General features: G+C 37.0%; 2 protein-coding genes across 6 annotated transcripts in view; one reads left to right on the plus strand and one right to left on the minus strand.

Moving 5' to 3' along the window:
• The window catches only part of LOC137386985 (85/88 kDa calcium-independent phospholipase A2-like), a 68649-nt gene extending 54580 nt beyond the window's left edge, over positions 1 to 14069 (plus strand). The window contains exons 15-17 of the mRNA XM_068073242.1: positions 4698 to 4855; positions 8553 to 8720; positions 13771 to 14069. Coding sequence (XP_067929343.1) covers positions 4698 to 4855; positions 8553 to 8720; positions 13771 to 14052 — 608 coding nt within the window. The 3' untranslated portion in view covers positions 14053 to 14069. The remainder of the gene's footprint in view (positions 1 to 4697; positions 4856 to 8552; positions 8721 to 13770) is intronic.
• Positions 14070 to 14230: 161 nt separating this feature from the next.
• LOC137386986 (forkhead box protein P1-like) overlaps positions 14231 to 17744 on the minus strand; it is a 100372-nt gene continuing 96858 nt past the window's right edge. For 3 of the 5 annotated variants that reach the window (XM_068073245.1, XM_068073246.1, XM_068073247.1), the window contains 2 exons: positions 17437 to 17648; positions 14237 to 15341 (listed from right to left, as the gene is read on the minus strand). In XM_068073245.1, the coding sequence (XP_067929346.1) occupies positions 14990 to 15341; positions 17437 to 17648 (564 nt within the window). In that variant the 3' untranslated portion in view covers positions 14237 to 14989. Of the gene's footprint in view, positions 15342 to 17436; positions 17649 to 17744 lie in introns of all 5 variants that reach the window. The other 2 variants (XM_068073243.1, XM_068073244.1) reach the window with 2 other exon arrangements.

Genomic DNA, 17744 nt, shown 5'->3' on the forward strand with positions numbered 1-17744 from the left:
CTATAGTATGGGTATAGGAGTCGTCACACTTCAACTGAATAATAAATACCCTTTATATCAGATGTGATGTAGCTATAGTATGGGTATTATACCCATACTATAGCTACATCACATCTGATATAAAGGGTAATTCATGATAACCAAATTTCGTGGCTACGTCAGAGAAATAAAGACATTCCAATCTACGGCGGCTTTTCGTTTTTGAGCTTTTAAGAGCTTGTAATCACATTTCCACATATTTGGCACCTACAACTCAACAAAGTAAGATATGATGAATGTTTTGATACCAAATAACTGTAACGGGAATTTTATTGTAAGTCAACCTTTAAATTTTTCGTAAAGCAATGGAAAGCCAGGATAAGAAAACTCCCATGTTATAAAATATAGCATTGCTGAGAGTTGTGCTTTAAATAAGGTTATACAACTCATAGACATTTTAAAGTTCAAATTTGCTTTAACTTTTCAATTTGTTCATGCAAGTTCACATGAACTTGTTATGGATTCACACTTTACATAAACATAAAAATAATGGCAAGAGCTAGCGAACTGTGTCTGGAGTTGTCATTCTTTTATTCCATCATACACTTAATTCCCTTATCAAAGGCCTTTTCTTTTTACCACTATCTATTTTACACTTTAAAAACTGCATTGCTTAACATCTATTAGTAACATGATGTTCCAAATGCTCATTAGTTTGAGGTGACCAGTCACACTTTCGATATTACTTGATATGGCCTCAGCAAGCCTGTTATATAGTCAATGTCAAGCCTGGTCTGTCATTATGCATACTGTTAGCAGAATATATTCTGTTTTATTTAAAAAATTTGGCATGGTTTCATATGATTTTAATTTGAATACTCCTAATTTGAATTAATAGTGTGACGACTCCTATAATAGGAGTCGTCACACTTCAACTGAATAATAAATACCCTTTATATCAGATGTGATGTAGCTATTGTATGGCTATATGAGTCGTCACACTTCAACTGAATAATAAATCTACTAAATAAACGGCAATCGTTGTGTGTGTGTGTGTGTGTCCGCGTTATAGAGTACCGTACTTTGCGCGTTAACGGGAATCTCCAGTTAGTACACGCCTCTATTATACATAACCTAATCAGCATCGTTTTTACAGGGAACACGTCATATCTGGTTAGCGCGCCTCTTTACGGCGCCCAACGACATTGGTGCGTTTGAAGCAGCAAAATTGCTGTCGAATTAGGAAGCGCCGTCCTGAGTCTGGCGGCCTATACAGCTATACAAATGTACTAATCATTAAATAAATTAAATTAATGAATAGTAATTTACATGCGAATAATATTTACTGCCAACGTGTACCGAGAAGGTCACGCGAACGTTGGTTTCTTGCGGCCACTGGAAAACGCAGTTCTCACCTATTACATTTCTACATAAAAAAGGTAAGTATTCCTTAATCAATGTTGTATTGTCTATGAATTGCCACACTTCCACTACATAAACCTTTCACTTGCGTCCGTGTACAAATTTAGATATTGGCCTACTGCCAGCCATTTTGCCGATATTGCTTAATATGTATACGATATTTTTTCAATTTCCAACTCCATCTATAATGTTTGTTTTGGTTATATATTTCATTTTGCCAACATGTTAACAAGCACTGCTATACAAAAAATTTGTTGTATCTATACTTTGTGCATTTTAATTATCTGTGTAATCACAAAAAATCTGAAATGGCTATACTGTCATCAACATAGGTAGTTATTTGTTTTTTAACTCGGACGCATTTAATGAACTCGCACAAAAACTCTTCGTTTTTAAGTTGGAAATTCTCAAACGAAGATTTAAAATTTAATTTTAGGCTAATTTTATAGAGAAATCTTCGGACAACACTGTCACTACTATAAAAGTCTTAAAGATTGTTGGTTATGTTGTCAACGGATAATAAAATTCAGTCGCTAGCAATTGCTGGGAAAGTGGCAAAAATGTGTTTACGGCGGTCGACCATGGAAAGCGCATGAATGAGTCTACTTCAGTGAAAGGGTTGAAAACGTTGGATTTGCCACTGTTTGTGATAGTAAACATGTTCATTTCCTTTTGCAGCTGAGTTACTTTTACTTTTTTTTCCAGCTACAAGTACTACAGATCTACAGCTACTACAGAACTTGCACGGCACTCTGAGCGTTGCGATAGGCGACGGTGAGAAGAAAGCGAGCAGTGTATATTACAAAAAAACACACCATCTCATTCAATTTTAGAAATGCTTGAAGCAGTGCAATGCCTTTCAAAATGCCTACCGCCCAAACGCAAGAACAGATTGATTTCCGTAGAGAAAGAGACCGAATTCGCAAAGCAGCAGTTAGACGAGCAAAAACTGCAGAGCAAACGCAGCTACGCCCACAACGAAGCGGAACTGCTACTGCATCTTCTAGAAGTGCAGAAACTGCAGAGCAAACACAGCTACGCCTACAACGAAACAGAATAGCAGCTGCTAGAAGAGCAGAAACCGCTGAACAAACACAGGTACATCGAGAGCAGGCCAGAATAGATGCTGCAGCCGCTAGAAGTGCAGAGACTACTGAACCGACCCAGCAGTGACTCAAACGGCTCAGAGCAGCTGCTACATCGGCCAGACGTGCAGAAACCTCCAAGCAGATGCAGTGGCGACAAGAACATGATGCACTAGCTACAACAGCTGCTTGGTGAACTGAATTTTCTGAGCAGATGAAACGGCGACAACAGTGAGATGCACTAACTACAGCAGCTGCTACCAGGCGCCGTGTACGGACAGAAAACTTTGCACTTGACTACAGTCCTGCAACATAGTATAGGGCCGAATTTTTTTATGGGACGAATGTCCAAAAATGCTCCAGATGTAATGTCTTACGTTGAAAAGGCGAGAGGCCATATTTGTAGTTTATATAGTAGACTTTATTGATAATAAATTTTATCAACAACCACATTACTGCTGCACAGTTTGTATATTATACCATGTCAAAACACAGGCTATAGACGAAGAACTGGTGAGTCATGATTAGTGTTTCAAGCATGTAGAAGTCTCAATTCAATAAATGCTGGTGATAGCTAAGCAGTGCAATAGGAAAATATTTTCTAGAATTTCTTAAAATATGTAAAACTTTTCAATACTGCCAGTTTGAAGAAAGTCAGTTTGCCTAGCAATGTTGATTTCGTTATCAGTTCTGTGTACAAAATTAGGACAATTCCAATTTGAGTGGTTCAAAACTGATGCACTGTAGACTAGCTGTAAAACACATTGCATATTTCTATTGGTCTCTTTAACATTATTGACATGTAGGACTGCATATGTGTATGTAGTAAGATCAGCACAAAAATTTCAGTAGATTGCATATTTGGAGTTGGTTTACAGTATGAAAGACAACTCTCAATAAAACTATTGCTTTGCGTAAATCTGTTCCCGAACACGGGTAATGCAGCTAGTACCCTTTATATCAAATGTGATGTAGTTATAGTATGGCTATAGGAGTCATCACACTTCAACTGAATATTAAATACCTATTATATCAGATGTAATGTAGCTATAGTATGGCTATAGGAGTCGTCACACATCAACTGAATATTAAATACCCTTTATATCAGATATGATGTAGCTATAGTATGGCTATAGGAGTCGTCACACTTCAACTGAATATTAAATACCCTTTATATCAGATGTGAGATAGCTATAGTATGGCTATAGGAGTCGCCACACATCAACCAAATATTAAATACCCTTTATAACAGATGTGATGTAGTTATAGTAGGGTTATAGGAGTCATCACACTTCAACTGAATATTAAATACCCTTTATATCAGATATGATGTAGTTATAGTATGGCTATAGGGGTCGTCACACTTCAACTGAATATTAAATACCTTTTATATCAGATGTGATGTAGCTATATTATGGCTATAGGAGTTGTCACACTTCAACCGAATATTAAATACCCTTTATATCAGATGTGAGATAGCTATATTATGGCTATAGGAGTTGTCACACTTCAACTGAATATTAAATACCTTTTATATCAGATGTGATGTAGCTATATTATGGCTATAGGAGTCGTCACACATCACCTGAATTGAAACTTTCAACATTTTATCATTCGAAGCTCGCGTTAGAAGGAGCTGTTGAAGTAACTTCAAGCAGCTTGCAATGAACTGCTCTGTCCTGTTTACTTTAGTTAGGTCAAGGTCACTGAAGCTCTTGTTTGATTGGACAACTCATTATTACAGAGTGCAAAGTTCTCTTTAGATTTTGCTAGTCAGTTGTCAGTCATTATTCACCGACAACAGCTTGAACTCCCAAACATTTCGACGGGAAATGGTTCCAAGCAGTGTTAAATCTTTGCTGGTTGAGATTTGTGCGCTTGATATGGTTAAGTTTGTTTTCGGTTTAGCCATAGGTTATGGCACATTGTGCCTTCTTTTCCTTTTTACATAGCTAAACCCGGTGTCTATAGTTTTTAATAATTGGATCTGGTTCCATAATTTCTCCACAATTCGCTTTAAACCTACCACCTTCCTACTCATGACCGTAAGTGCTGGTTTACCCCACAACTAAACCGTCTGCTTATTCTAATTTGTACTGCACGAGTGTTCTCAACTTTCTGGTTGCTCTGCAGACATGTTCTTTACCAGCTACTGACTTTATTTGCTTTCTCCAAATCAGTATGATTTGTATTCATTCATTACTTTTGCAGAAGTTCATGTTTGGCAAGCTGCCAGGAGTACAGGGGCCGCTCCAACATTTTTTACTGCAAGTATGGACCGTTTTATCGATGGGGGACTTATGAGCAACAATCCTACCTTAGACGCTTTGACCGAAATACATGAGTTCAACTGTGGACTCAAGGCTACAGTAGGTTTTTCTTAATTCTTTAATCACAGATCGGCGTAGCGTTGTTTAAGTGCAAGAGCAACGCTATTCTTTCTTCTCACAGTCGGCAGGATCGTTTGACGACCAACTGAACAAAATAGACTTGATCATTTATTTTGATATTTTAGATTTGTTGTTTGTCATGGTTTTATTCTTCCTGACTTGCTATTGACATTAAGAACTGGGGCCATTCACCTCTGATGTTATTTATTATGGGTGTCATATGTCGCTTGTGTCATTCATTTCTACTCTCATTGGGTTACTCATGTCATTAGTTTCTGGTGTCGGTTGTCACTTGTGTCATTCATCGCTAGTCATTTTCGTCATCTGTCATAGTTCCATCTACCAGAGCTGTCATTCATTGTTGCTATCATCTACCAGAGCTGTCATTTCTTGTTGCTATCATTTACCACAACTGTCATTTGTTGTTGCTATCATCTACCGCAGCTGTCATTTGTTGTTGCTATCATCTACCATAGCTGTCATTTGTTGTTGCTATCATCTACCACAGATGTCATTTGTTGTTGGTATCATCTACTACAGTTGTCATTCGTTGTTGCTATCATCTACCACAGTTGTCATTTGTTGTTGCTATCATCTACCACAGCTCTCATTTGTTGTTGCTATCATCTACCACAGCTTTCATTTGTTGTTGCTATCATCTACCACAGCTTTCATTTGTTGTTGCTATCATCTACCACAGCTTTCATTTGTTGTTGCTATCATCTACTACAGTTGTCATTTGTTGTTGCTATCATCTACTACAGTTGTCATTTGTTGTTGCTATCATCTACCACAACTGTCATTTGTTGTTGCTATCATCTACCACAGTTGTCATTTGTTGTTGCTATCATCTGTAACTGGCATCATTTGCCCCTCCTGCGTTTTATTGTTTAATAATTTTTGCTTGTCTTGGGTAACTAATGTAAGTGTACAAACCTACAAAAGTCATAAAGTTGATGCAAAGAGGAAAGAGGATGCTTGTGCACCAAATGTAGGAAAGTCTACCAGTGATCTCACAAGTCATTTTCTAAAGGTGCAGCGCTGCATGAGTTTTGCCGTGCTAGAGTTTTTGCCATGACATGTTGTAAGGGACTCGACCAATTTCCTCTACTTGCTCCTCAAAAATCAGACTGCTTGAGTACAAGACAATAATAACATACAGTGCACCCTCACGATACCATTGCCCTGCTATACGATTTTTTCACTTTACGAAGTGGAACATGATGATTTTTCAACCTCGTCATCCAAATCTTATTTCACCGTATAAGTTCAACAAAATTTTCGTCTGAGATCAAATTTGGCAGTCTGTGTGCTTATAACATACGTCGAAACAACAAAGACGCCGAAATGCTGTTCGCCAAAAACATTTTTACAATGCCTGAAAGAGACACAATGACCGATTTTTCTCAATTTAGCATTTCTCGTGTGAAAAATACTAAAATTTTCTCTTTAAAACCAGTAGCGAAGTTGACGTTGCATTTCCTTCAAACGGAATGCCAGTGGTCGGATAACTTTTCTTAACCTGCTAACAAAATTTCACTTTTTTAGGTATTAAACAGAACATTTTAAGAACAGCATCACTCGGGCTTTTTTGGCGAATTAGGTTGAAAAAGGTTTTAATCAGGCCAGCTAAAACTTACAGTAAAAGTGATCACAAAAACTGATAGGTGATAAAATTTTAGCGATCAAAAGTTGAAATTCAGTGAAATAGTTGAAAATACATACTAAAACTTAGCTGCAATTGTTGTGTTTAGTAAGCTAAACTTATTTAAACTGGGTTCAAAGTTTATGTTATATGTACGTCTGTCTTGAAGGTAAGAACTCTCTACGGTACGGACTGCACATAGCACGTTACATTTTAATGCATATCATGACCGATAGATAGACTAAATACAATAAAGTTACTGTAGTTTACTATAGTTACTAAAGTTAACATACTATTTTGTTACTAGTTGCTAATATGTACAGTACTTATATAACCTTTTGATGATTGTTACCAAGGGATGTTGGAATTATATAATGATTGGTTTCTATACCTCACCATATGATTTTTTCACCATACGATGCCAACCCTGGAACGGATTAAAATCATCTCCTGAGGGTGCACTGTACCTATATTTCTCAAATATATATTTACAGTTTAATATGCAACGAACATACAATTAACTGCGCAATATGAGACTTTTAGGCGCTCTCCTTTTTGCTCACCTGAGCTCGTTATATGCGCTTTTGGGTGGTTAAGCTCCGCCCCTTCAACCACGGCTGGTACATACATGACTAGGCTTCAGTAAAGCCCGGTTCTCACCCCACCATAAGGAGGGTTGCACCACCATGGGTAAACCTCCTTCGGTGCACCCAGGGGTTGCCGCCGGCAAAGCTCAGCAAGTTGAACTTTTCTACCGTTCTTGGTGTAGGTTGCAGGTTGTCACCAGTAGTGACAATCGTGCACTGGCAGCCTACGCACCCAGAATGCATTGTGCGTACGATTTCAACGAGGGCTTTGGCGCAAAGATTTATGGAAATTGCATAAAGATTTATGAAAAATGCGCAAAAATATGACCTTCACCCGGAAACATACTTTATAACTTACCTCCATGAGTAAAAAATACCCTTGTGCAGGAGCATCCATTCCTTCACAGCGCTATCACCACCGGTAGCATAGGCGTTGTAAACATAAAACCAAGGGTATAGCTGACGACCGCTGGCACACCGCCAGCTGTTCACGGTGGAGTGAGAGTCAGGTTTTATATAAGTAATAAGGGGCCTTGCCCGGCTTTAGCCGAGCCGGTTATATCCTCGTGAGCCAAACCGACTTTGTCCTTAATAGTTAGGAAGGTCTCAGCCTGAGTTTACGATTTTGAGAGTTTAGACAATGATGTCATAGCTAATTAGCCGTGGCGGCGGAAATGCCACGCCTCCAATTGATAAAATATTAATGAGTCACTAACTCTCACCTTCCAAAAACCCACTTCAAAGAATAGCTAGCGTTACTTAACCACAGCAATTCCACTTCTCCATTCTTTACTTTGTTAGTGACTCTTATATATTGAGAGTTTCCCTTTCCTAGATGTTTAAAAAGATAACTCCAAAATTATATATCAAATAATTGCAAAAATCTGTTTTTTGTATAATAATAAATGTTTTAATTATTAATAGAGTTTAAACTTCTTTGCTAATTTAGACTGATATAAAAGTCCTCCAGTCAATATTTATTTTTAGCGCTAGTTCCAAACTTCAAAAAATGTAAAAAGAAATTCAGCTCAAGTGCATGTAAATTTTCTGAGTATCTCAGAAAATTTTACTGAGTACCTGTAAATTTTCAGCCTCAGTACCTACACTTTGCCGCCTCAATACCTACACTTGAAGCCTCAGTACCTACACTTTGCAGCCTCAGTACCTACAATTTGCAGCCTCAGTGCCTACACTTTGCAGCCTCAGTACCTACGCTTTGCAGCCTCACTACCTACGCTTTTCAGCCTCAGTACCTACACTTGTATCGACGCTAATAACTATTTTGTAGATTGTTTCTATGGATTGTGAATCCTGTGTTGACCAGGTTATGTCAGTCTGAGAGCAACTTAAGGCATTTCTTATTTAGGCTTACAATTCGTTAGATAACTGTTCTCTGGTTTTGATTCATAACAACATACAATATGTACAATGTTGGTTTTCACAGGCCAAGCACAATCAGGTTCGACCAATATGTTGTGTCGTTTCACTCGGCACCGGTCGTTTCCCCCAGATGCCGGTTGATGCCATTGATGTGTACAAACCAACTGGACCGATGCAGATATACCGAGTAGCGCAGAGCGTTACCTCTCTTCTAAAGATGGTTGTCGAACAGGTTTGTTTACAGTATACATTATTTAATAAGTTTGTGTAACATCGATCAGTCTTTGCTCTGTGCAACTATTCGCCATACCATAGGGCTATAGCCCACCGATTCTTAACCATTCATGAGAAATATGGCAAATATGGTTTTAAGGCTAGCCAATCAAACTTCTTGTTAGTTGTCTAGTCTCAAATTAGTCTAATGGTCTAATTTATCAAATCATCACTGTTAAAAACAGCAGTTATTATGAAAAAAAATTGAACGAACTGATTTTTTGGTTTTAACCAGTTTTATAGTTAGAACTGTTTTCACGACTCGTTTGCATTTCGGTTAACATGATATGTATTTGTGAAGCTATTGCTGTACTCCTACTACTCTCGTGCTATATTTCAGTTAGCATGATATGTATTTGTGAAGCTACTGCTGTACTTTTATTACTCCCGTACTATATTTCAGTTAGCATGATATGTATTTGTGAAGCTATTGCTGTACTTTTATTACTCCCGTACTATATTTCAGTTAACATGATATGTATTTGTGAAGCTATTGCTGTACTCCTACTACTACCATACTATATTTCAGTTAACATGATATGTATTTGCGAAGCTATTGCTGTACTCCTATTACTCCCGTACTGTATTTCAGTTAGCATGATATGTATTTGTGAAGCTATTGCTGTACTCCTACTACTCCCGTGTTATATTTCAGTTAGCATGATATGTATTTGGGAAGCTATTGCTGTACTCCTACTACTCACGTGCTATATTTCAGTTAGCATGATATGTATTTGTGAAGCTATTGCTGTACTCCTATTACTCCCGTACTATATTTCAGTTAGCATGATATGTATTTGGGAAGCTATTGCTGTACTCCTACTACTCCTGTACTATATTTCAGTTAGCATGATATGTATTTGTAAAGCTACTGCTGTACTCCTACTACTCCCGTGCTATATTTTAGTTAGCATGATATGTATTTGTGAAGCTATTGCTGTACTCCTACTACTACCATACTATATTTCAGTTAACATGATATGTATTTGTGAAGCTACTGCTGTACTCTTATTACTCCCGTACTATATTTCAGTTAGCATGATATGTATTTGTGAAGTTATTGCTGTACTCCTACTACTCCCGTACTATATTTCAGTTAGCATGATATGTATTTGTGAAGCTATTGCTGTACTCCTGTTACTCCCGTACTATATTTCAGTTAGCATGATATGTATTTGTGAAGCTATTGCTGTACTCTTACTACTCCCGTACTATATTTCAGTTAACATGATATGTATTTGTGAAGCTACTGCTGTACTCCTATTACTCCCGTGCTATATTTCAGTTAGCATGATATGTATTTGTGAAGCTATTGCTGTACTCCTACTACTCCCGTACTATATTTCAGTTAGCATGATATGTATTTGTGAAGCTACTGCTGTACTCCTATTACTCCCGTGCTATATTTCAGTTAGCATGATATGTATTTGTGAAGCTATTGCTCTACTCCTACTACTCCCGTGCTATATTTCAGTTAGCATGATATGTATTTGTGAAGCTATTGCTGTACTCCTACTACTCCCGTACTATATTTCAGTTAACATGATATGTATTTGTGAAGCTATTGCTGTACTCTTACTACTCCCGTACTATATTTCAGTTAGCATGATATGTATTTGTGAAGCTATTGCTGTACTCCTATTACTCCCGTGCTATATTTCAGTTAGCATGATATGTATTTGTGAAGCTATTGCTCTACTCCTATTACTCCCGTGCTATATTTCAGTTAGCATGATATGTATTTGTGAAGTTATTGCTGTACTCCTACTACTCCCGTACTATATTTCAGTTAGCATGATATGTATTTGTGAAGCTACTGCTGTACACCTATTACTCCCGTGCTATATTTCAGTTAGCATGATATGTATTTGTGAAGCTATTGCTGTACTTCTATTACTCCCGTACTATATTTCAGTTAGCATGATATGTATTTGTGAAGCTATTGCTGTACTCCTACTACTCCCGTACTATATTTCAGTTAGCATGATATGTATTTGGGAAGCTATTGCTGTATTCCTATTACTCCTGTACTATATTTCAGTTAGCATGATATGTATTTGTGAAGCTATTGCTGTACTCCTATTACTCCCGTACTATATTTCAGTTAACATGATATGTATTTGTGAAGTTATTGCTGTACTCCTACTACTCCCATGCTGTATTTCAGTTAGCATGATATGTATTTTTGAAGCTATTGCTGTACTCCTACTACTCCCGTGCTATATTTCAGTTAGCATGATATGTATTTGTGAAGCTATTGCTGTACTCCTACTACTCCCGTACTATATTTCAGTTAGCATGATATGTATTTGGGAAGCTATTGCTGTATTCCTATTACTCCTGTACTATATTTCAGTTAGCATGATATGTATTTGTGAAGCTATTGCTGTACTCCTATTACTCCCGTACTATATTTCAGTTAACATGATATGTATTTGTGAAGTTATTGCTGTACTCCTACTACTCCCGTACTGTATTTCAGTTAGCATGATATGTATTTGTGAAGCTATTGCTGTACTCCTACTACTCCCGTACTATATTTCAGTTAGCATGATATGTATTTTTGAAGCTATTGCTGTACTCCTACTACTCCCATGCTGTATTTCAGTTAGCATGATATGTATTTTTGAAGCTATTGCTGTACTCCTACTACTCCCGTGCTATATTTCAGTTAGCATGATATGTATTTGTGAAGCTATTGCTGTACTCCTACTACTCCCATACTATATTTCAGTTAGCATGATATGTATTTTTGAAGCTATTGCTGTACTCCTACTACTCCCGTACTATATTTCAGTTAGCATGATATGTATTTGTGAAGCTATTGCTGTACTCCTACTACTCCCGTACTATATTTCAGTTAACATGATATGTATTTGTGAAGCTATTGCTGTATTCCTATTACTCCCGTACTATATTTCAGTTAGCATGATATGTATTTGTGAAGCTATTGCTGTCCTCCTATTACTCCCGTACTGTATTTCAGTTAGCATGATATGTATTTTTGAAGCTATTGCTGTACTCCTACTACTCCCATGCTGTATTTCAGTTAGCATGATATGTATTTTTGAAGCTATTGCTGTACTCCTACTACTCCCGTGCTATATTTCAGTTAGCATGATATGTATTTGTGAAGCTATTGCTGTATTCCTATTACTCCCGTACTATATTTCAGTTAGCATGATATGTATTTGTGAAGCTATTGCTGTATTCCTATTACTCCCGTACTATATTTCAGTTAGCATGATATGTATTTGTGAAGCTATTGCTGTCCTCCTACTACTCCCGTGCTATATTTCAGCTAACATGATATGTATTTGTGAAGCTACTGCTGTACTCCCATTACTCCTGTACTATATTTTGTGTACATCATTTTGTGTACCATGCTTATTCTTTATGTTATACAATCAGCCATCTTCACTCTAATGCTTCTGCGATTACCCTAATTTACGAGTATAGTTTTCACGGCTTTTACGTTGTAAATTGTTAACCTTGTGTGCAATGTCCTTGACATATTTATCAATCTCAGCATCTCTAGAGGAAGTGTCGGCCACTGTTTATCTTTTAGCTACTAATCTCTTGCAGCGTTGACACCCAAAAATTAAATGATTTTAATCACGATTGAAATTGTGAATTTTTTTCAATTTTTTCATAATTTGTAAAAATCAGTGTTTCTTGACAACAAATCTTGTTTTGATGTGCATAAAAAATCTGTAAACGTTCCTCTGTCATGAAATACTAAATGCGATAGAGATCATTGACTGTGCGTGTAGTACAATGCTACAAAAGGACCTTTGAAGTTAAGACCTATGAGTTTATTTAGTAAACTTTAAAAGATTAATTTTGAGGTAGCAACTATAACTGGCAGTTTTCCCTCATTCTTTTCAATAATGACATTGTGACATCGACCTCCTTACTGCAATCTGGTCAAGTGCAAACATCGAAAGAGTATTCTCCACTTTTGACTTCGTTTGTTTAAAAAACAAGTGACTTGAGACAATGTAACAAGTGACAATGTATTTATAACATAAATGATATATTATAATAAATTTATAATACAAATGATGTAAATTTTATATTTAATATGATCAATCCGAGGAAGAATATGTTTACATATTTCATAGCGCCTTTTTACATTTTCGGCTCTCATTCATACTTTTTTGTGAAACTGCTAGTAGCTCTGCTCCACTAACTTACATGTAGTTTGCATATTATAATTTTATATGGCTGTTTAATGTGGGAAATATACATGTCTCTAAATATAATGTCTCTTCTAATCGTAGCAAATAGAATATAGTCATTCATTAAAGGTTAGGTTTTAAAATATATAAAAATAATTGAAAAAAACATATAAAACAAACAAACGGTTACACTGTCTTGATTAAAGCATTGAAAGAAGGACAAGCTATAATTGCTATAACTGCTATAATTGCTATAACTGCTATAATTGCTATAACTGCCATAATTGCTATAACTGCTATAATTGCTATAACTGCTATAATTGCTATAACTGCTATAATTGCTATAACTGCTATAATTGCTATAACTGCTATAATTGCTATAACTGCTATAATTGCTATAACTGCTATAATTGCTATAACTGCTATAATTGCTATAACTGCTATAATTGCTATAACTGCTATAATTGCTATAACTGCTATAACTGCTATAATTGCTATAATTGCTATAACTGCTATAACTGCTATAATTGCTATAACTGCTATAATTGCTATAATTGCTATAATTGCTATAACTGCTATTGTTAGTTTCATCTTATTTTAATGCTTTACTTATTCCCAAGTATTTTCCGCCTAAGAAAATGTTTCAGAAGCTAATAAAAGATATAACTCTATGTGATGCTAGCACAGGACGGACGTTATCGCTCTTTTTCCATCGTTTAAGCGTTCAGCGTTGATGTATCGAAAAAATAATTTAGCTTTTAAAGCTTGCAGTTTTAGGGTTGGGTTTCCTTTTCTTTTTAGAAACCGTAACTTTGTGATTTTTTACAGGCAACTCAATCGGAAGGACGACCAGCTGAAAGAGCACGAGCTTGGTGCTCCATGATTGGTGCGTCGTACTTCCGATTTAGCCCTCAGTTGTCGGTTGATGTCATCCTTGATGAGACAGATGAGGACAAGCTGTTGTTGGTCTGTTGGGAGACAATGGTCTATCTCCACCACAACCAGTCCAATCTTGTGCGGCTGGCCAATGTCCTTAACCAGAGTCGTCGTCGTCGTCCGGCTTCTGCGGATCCCATTTGCAATGATAGCTGGCTTTTTACAGGGCAGTAAGCAGTGGCAAGATTTGAACAGTTTTCCCCTTCACTTGGCACAACTCGCACTCATTTTTAAATTACCAGGTGATTCATCTTTCTAATTAATTTATCCATATTTTAGCCGCTGAAGAATCTTTTGTTTTCTCAATTTGCTGTGTAGTTGACTATACACTGTTGCTCAAATCAAACATTCAAATTGCTTTTTATAGAAAATTATTCATTTATTGAAAATTTGGTTGCAGTGGCAAAAATAAACTATAATATAGTGAATTCAATGATACATATATGTGCGGCTCTAACGTGTTACAGTCACTATACATGTTATAATATAGAAGGGGAAAAATATCTAGCATTGTGTCATAGAACCATTTTCCTACTAAAATATACTACCTCCAGTAAAGCAACTGATAAAGACAGCTATAAGCACTATATGGATTATTATACAGAAAGATATGGCTATTCATAACAATTAATATTTGAAAATAGAATTTATAATTGATACGAGGTTGTGACAATAACAAGGGGTGACAACCAAACACATGCAATCCATGCCTCGCCTGCTCGCGTAGGTTATAGAAGCGCGAATCTATGGCGTGACCCTCTTGGGTCTCAATAATTTATCCAACGGTTTTCATAGAAAATAACAAGATTAGTTAAATAGAATATCTTGGAGCAGAAATAACTTAATTTAACATCATGTCATCGCATCAACAGAAAAATACTTTTGATGCAATATTTGGGTGCATGTAATTATCCACTCTGAGTATGCGATGTAACACATTAAAAATATTTCAAAAAAGTTATCACAAAATTGTTTCCAAATATTAGCATAATATTTGAATATAGAAGCGCTTTGCGATCTTGCTGCTCACTGACTTTGAGTACTGTTGGAAGGAAAATTCTACTGCCCTCTAAGGAAAATATGAAGATTAAACAGGGAAGCACGACTCCGGTCAGTCAGCAGCCTCTTGACTTATTTCTCTGTGATTGTTTAGATGTTCATTCCAGACGCGGTTACCGCGGTCACTTTTTGGAGATGGCTGCGGTGAGTTATTCCAAACGTCTCGTGAGCGTCGATCAGTCCATACTGAAGTCTCCATACTATTATCTTCCGTCGATTGCCGGGTATTTTGATATTCCGAGTTTGGTTCAAGCCCTGCATGGCCATCTTTTAGTCCTGACATTGATGGGAATTCTGGTGTTTGTGGGTTTATTGTACTGTTCATTGCAGTTGTTGAGCTTCCTTCTAATTTAATATCATCAGCGTTGTCCTGAGTTGACGCCTCTCTATCTGAAGGAACATTGCTGCAAGCAGACACAAGTTACATAAACAAATTGAAATATTCATTTGATGTTGAAACTGAGCATTTAAAAGCAAACAAACGTAAGAAGGCTGCCCCGACTCCGTTGTAATATAAGATGAGGATGACTTTTTATGAAAAACAAACTATTCGTTAATTCATTGCAAACGTTCTCTCTAAAGCACGACTTTATTGGGTTAAGTTGGAAGCGTATTGCGTACCAAAAACTTTCCCGCATTTTCTAACAACCGAAAATTCAGACGAGCCGCCTCTGCTACATCCTAAAAGACCTGAACATTTAGAAGTAAACCCAGACCATTAGATTCTTAATCTCATCATTATGGATCGTTATCTCTCTTTAATCCTTGTCAAGGCAAAAGGTTACTAATAGTTTCATATGCAATTACCAAAGGTCCCAGTAACTCAACGCTCAATGAACTCAACGTTCTATGAACTGCTTCCTAATTAGTTTCTTGTTGGTGAGAAGAAGATTTCGTTACAAGTTACATCCGCATTTCAAGTCTGAAATTTACTTATTACTGAGCGTCGACAACATAGGTAATACTAAACTATGCACAGAGGAGCTTGAGGTACTTCAACATAGGTAATACTAAACTATGCACAGAGGAGCTTGAGGTACTTCAACATAGGTAATACTAAACTATGCACAGAGGAGCTTGAGGTACTTCAACATAGGTAATACTAAACTATGCACAGAGGAGCTTGAGGTACTTCAACATAGGTAATACTAAACTATGCACAGAGGAGCTTGAGGTACTTCAACATAGGGAATACTAAACTATGCACAGAGGAGCTTGAGGTACTTCAACATAGGGAATACTAAACTATGCACAGAGGAGCTTGAGGTACTTCAACATAGGTAATACTAAACTATGCACAGAGGAGCTTGAGGTACTTCAACATAGGTAATACTAAACTATGCACAGAGGAGCTTGAGGTACTTCAACATAGGTAATACTAAACTATGCACAGAGGAGCTCGAGGTACTTCAACATAGGTAATACTAAACTATGCACAGAGGAGCTCGAGGTACTTCAACATAGGTAATACTAAACTATGCACAGAGGAGCTTGAGGTACTTCAACATAGGTAATACTAAACTATGCACAGAGGAGCTTGAGGTACTTCAACATAGGTAATACTAAACTATGCACAGAGGAGCTCGAGGTACTTCAACATAGGTAATACTAAACTATGCACAGAGGAGCTCGAGGTACTTCAACATAGGTAATACTAAACTATGCACAGAGGAGCTTGAGGTACTTCAACATAGGTAATACTAAACTATAACAGAGGAGCTTGAGGTACTTCAACATAGGTAATACTAAACTATGCACAGAGGAGCTCGAGGTACTTCAACATAGGTAATACTAAACTATGCACAGAGGAGCTCGAGGTACTTCAACATAGGTAATACTAAACTATGCACAGAGGAGCTCGAGGTACTTCAACATAGGTAATACTAAACTATGCACAGAGGAGCTTGAGGTACTTCAACATAGGTAATACTAAACTATGCACAGAGGAGCTCGAGGTACTTCAACATAGGTAATACTAAACTATGCACAGAGGAGCTTGAGGTACATCATGAAACATTTACGGCTTAGACCAGAGTTTTTTGCACACTTTTTCCTATACAAAATGAGAGATGTTTTAGTGATATGAGGTAGTGACATGGTGCTGTCTTTTCATAGACTTCCATTTCATAGACTTCCATTTCATAGATTTCCATTTCATAGACTTCCATTTCATATAGGTCATAGAGTTTATCAATAAGCCTATTTTTATACAAGCTCTTCACAAATAATATCACGTCAAAATGCTTATTTCCCTAGAGGCTAAAAGTATGAAAAACATCTTTTATTTGACTTATGTAATAATCAACTGACATACCTATTTTATGAATGGAAGGCTAGAGCGAGTGGCGAGGATACAAGGATGCGAGGGCGTATATAAGACATACCCGTTACATTCAAACAACCTGTTTACTTTTCTTTCTATTTTTGTCCTTCCTCGCTCTCAACAAAGATGCTCAATTACACAAGGAAAACAAATACATGGATTTTAATAATGCTCACAAGATAGGTTGATGCGTTGTTGATGTTGTACCGGGTGGGGATGAATCCGATACAGCGTCTGTTGAGCGTACACTACGAAGGTCTCTCAAGTCCAATTCCGATTGGCTGGAGCGCAGAGATGTCATAGACAGATCTTGTGCTTGGTCATCATCTAAGTCCATAGACATGTCTGGGTTGCTAACCACAGACAACTGCGGGTCCAAAATTGGCCTCTACAAGGCAAATGCTCGGAGTTGTCCTTCATTGTGTATAACAATTTATTGAACAAGTCATGAACCATTTCTATGTTAAAGAATATTTTTCGATTG

The sequence above is a fragment of the Watersipora subatra genome, chromosome 2 (genome assembly GCF_963576615.1).
Source record: "Watersipora subatra chromosome 2, tzWatSuba1.1, whole genome shotgun sequence".
In the NCBI taxonomy this organism is placed as follows: domain Eukaryota; kingdom Metazoa; phylum Bryozoa; class Gymnolaemata; order Cheilostomatida; family Watersiporidae; genus Watersipora; species Watersipora subatra.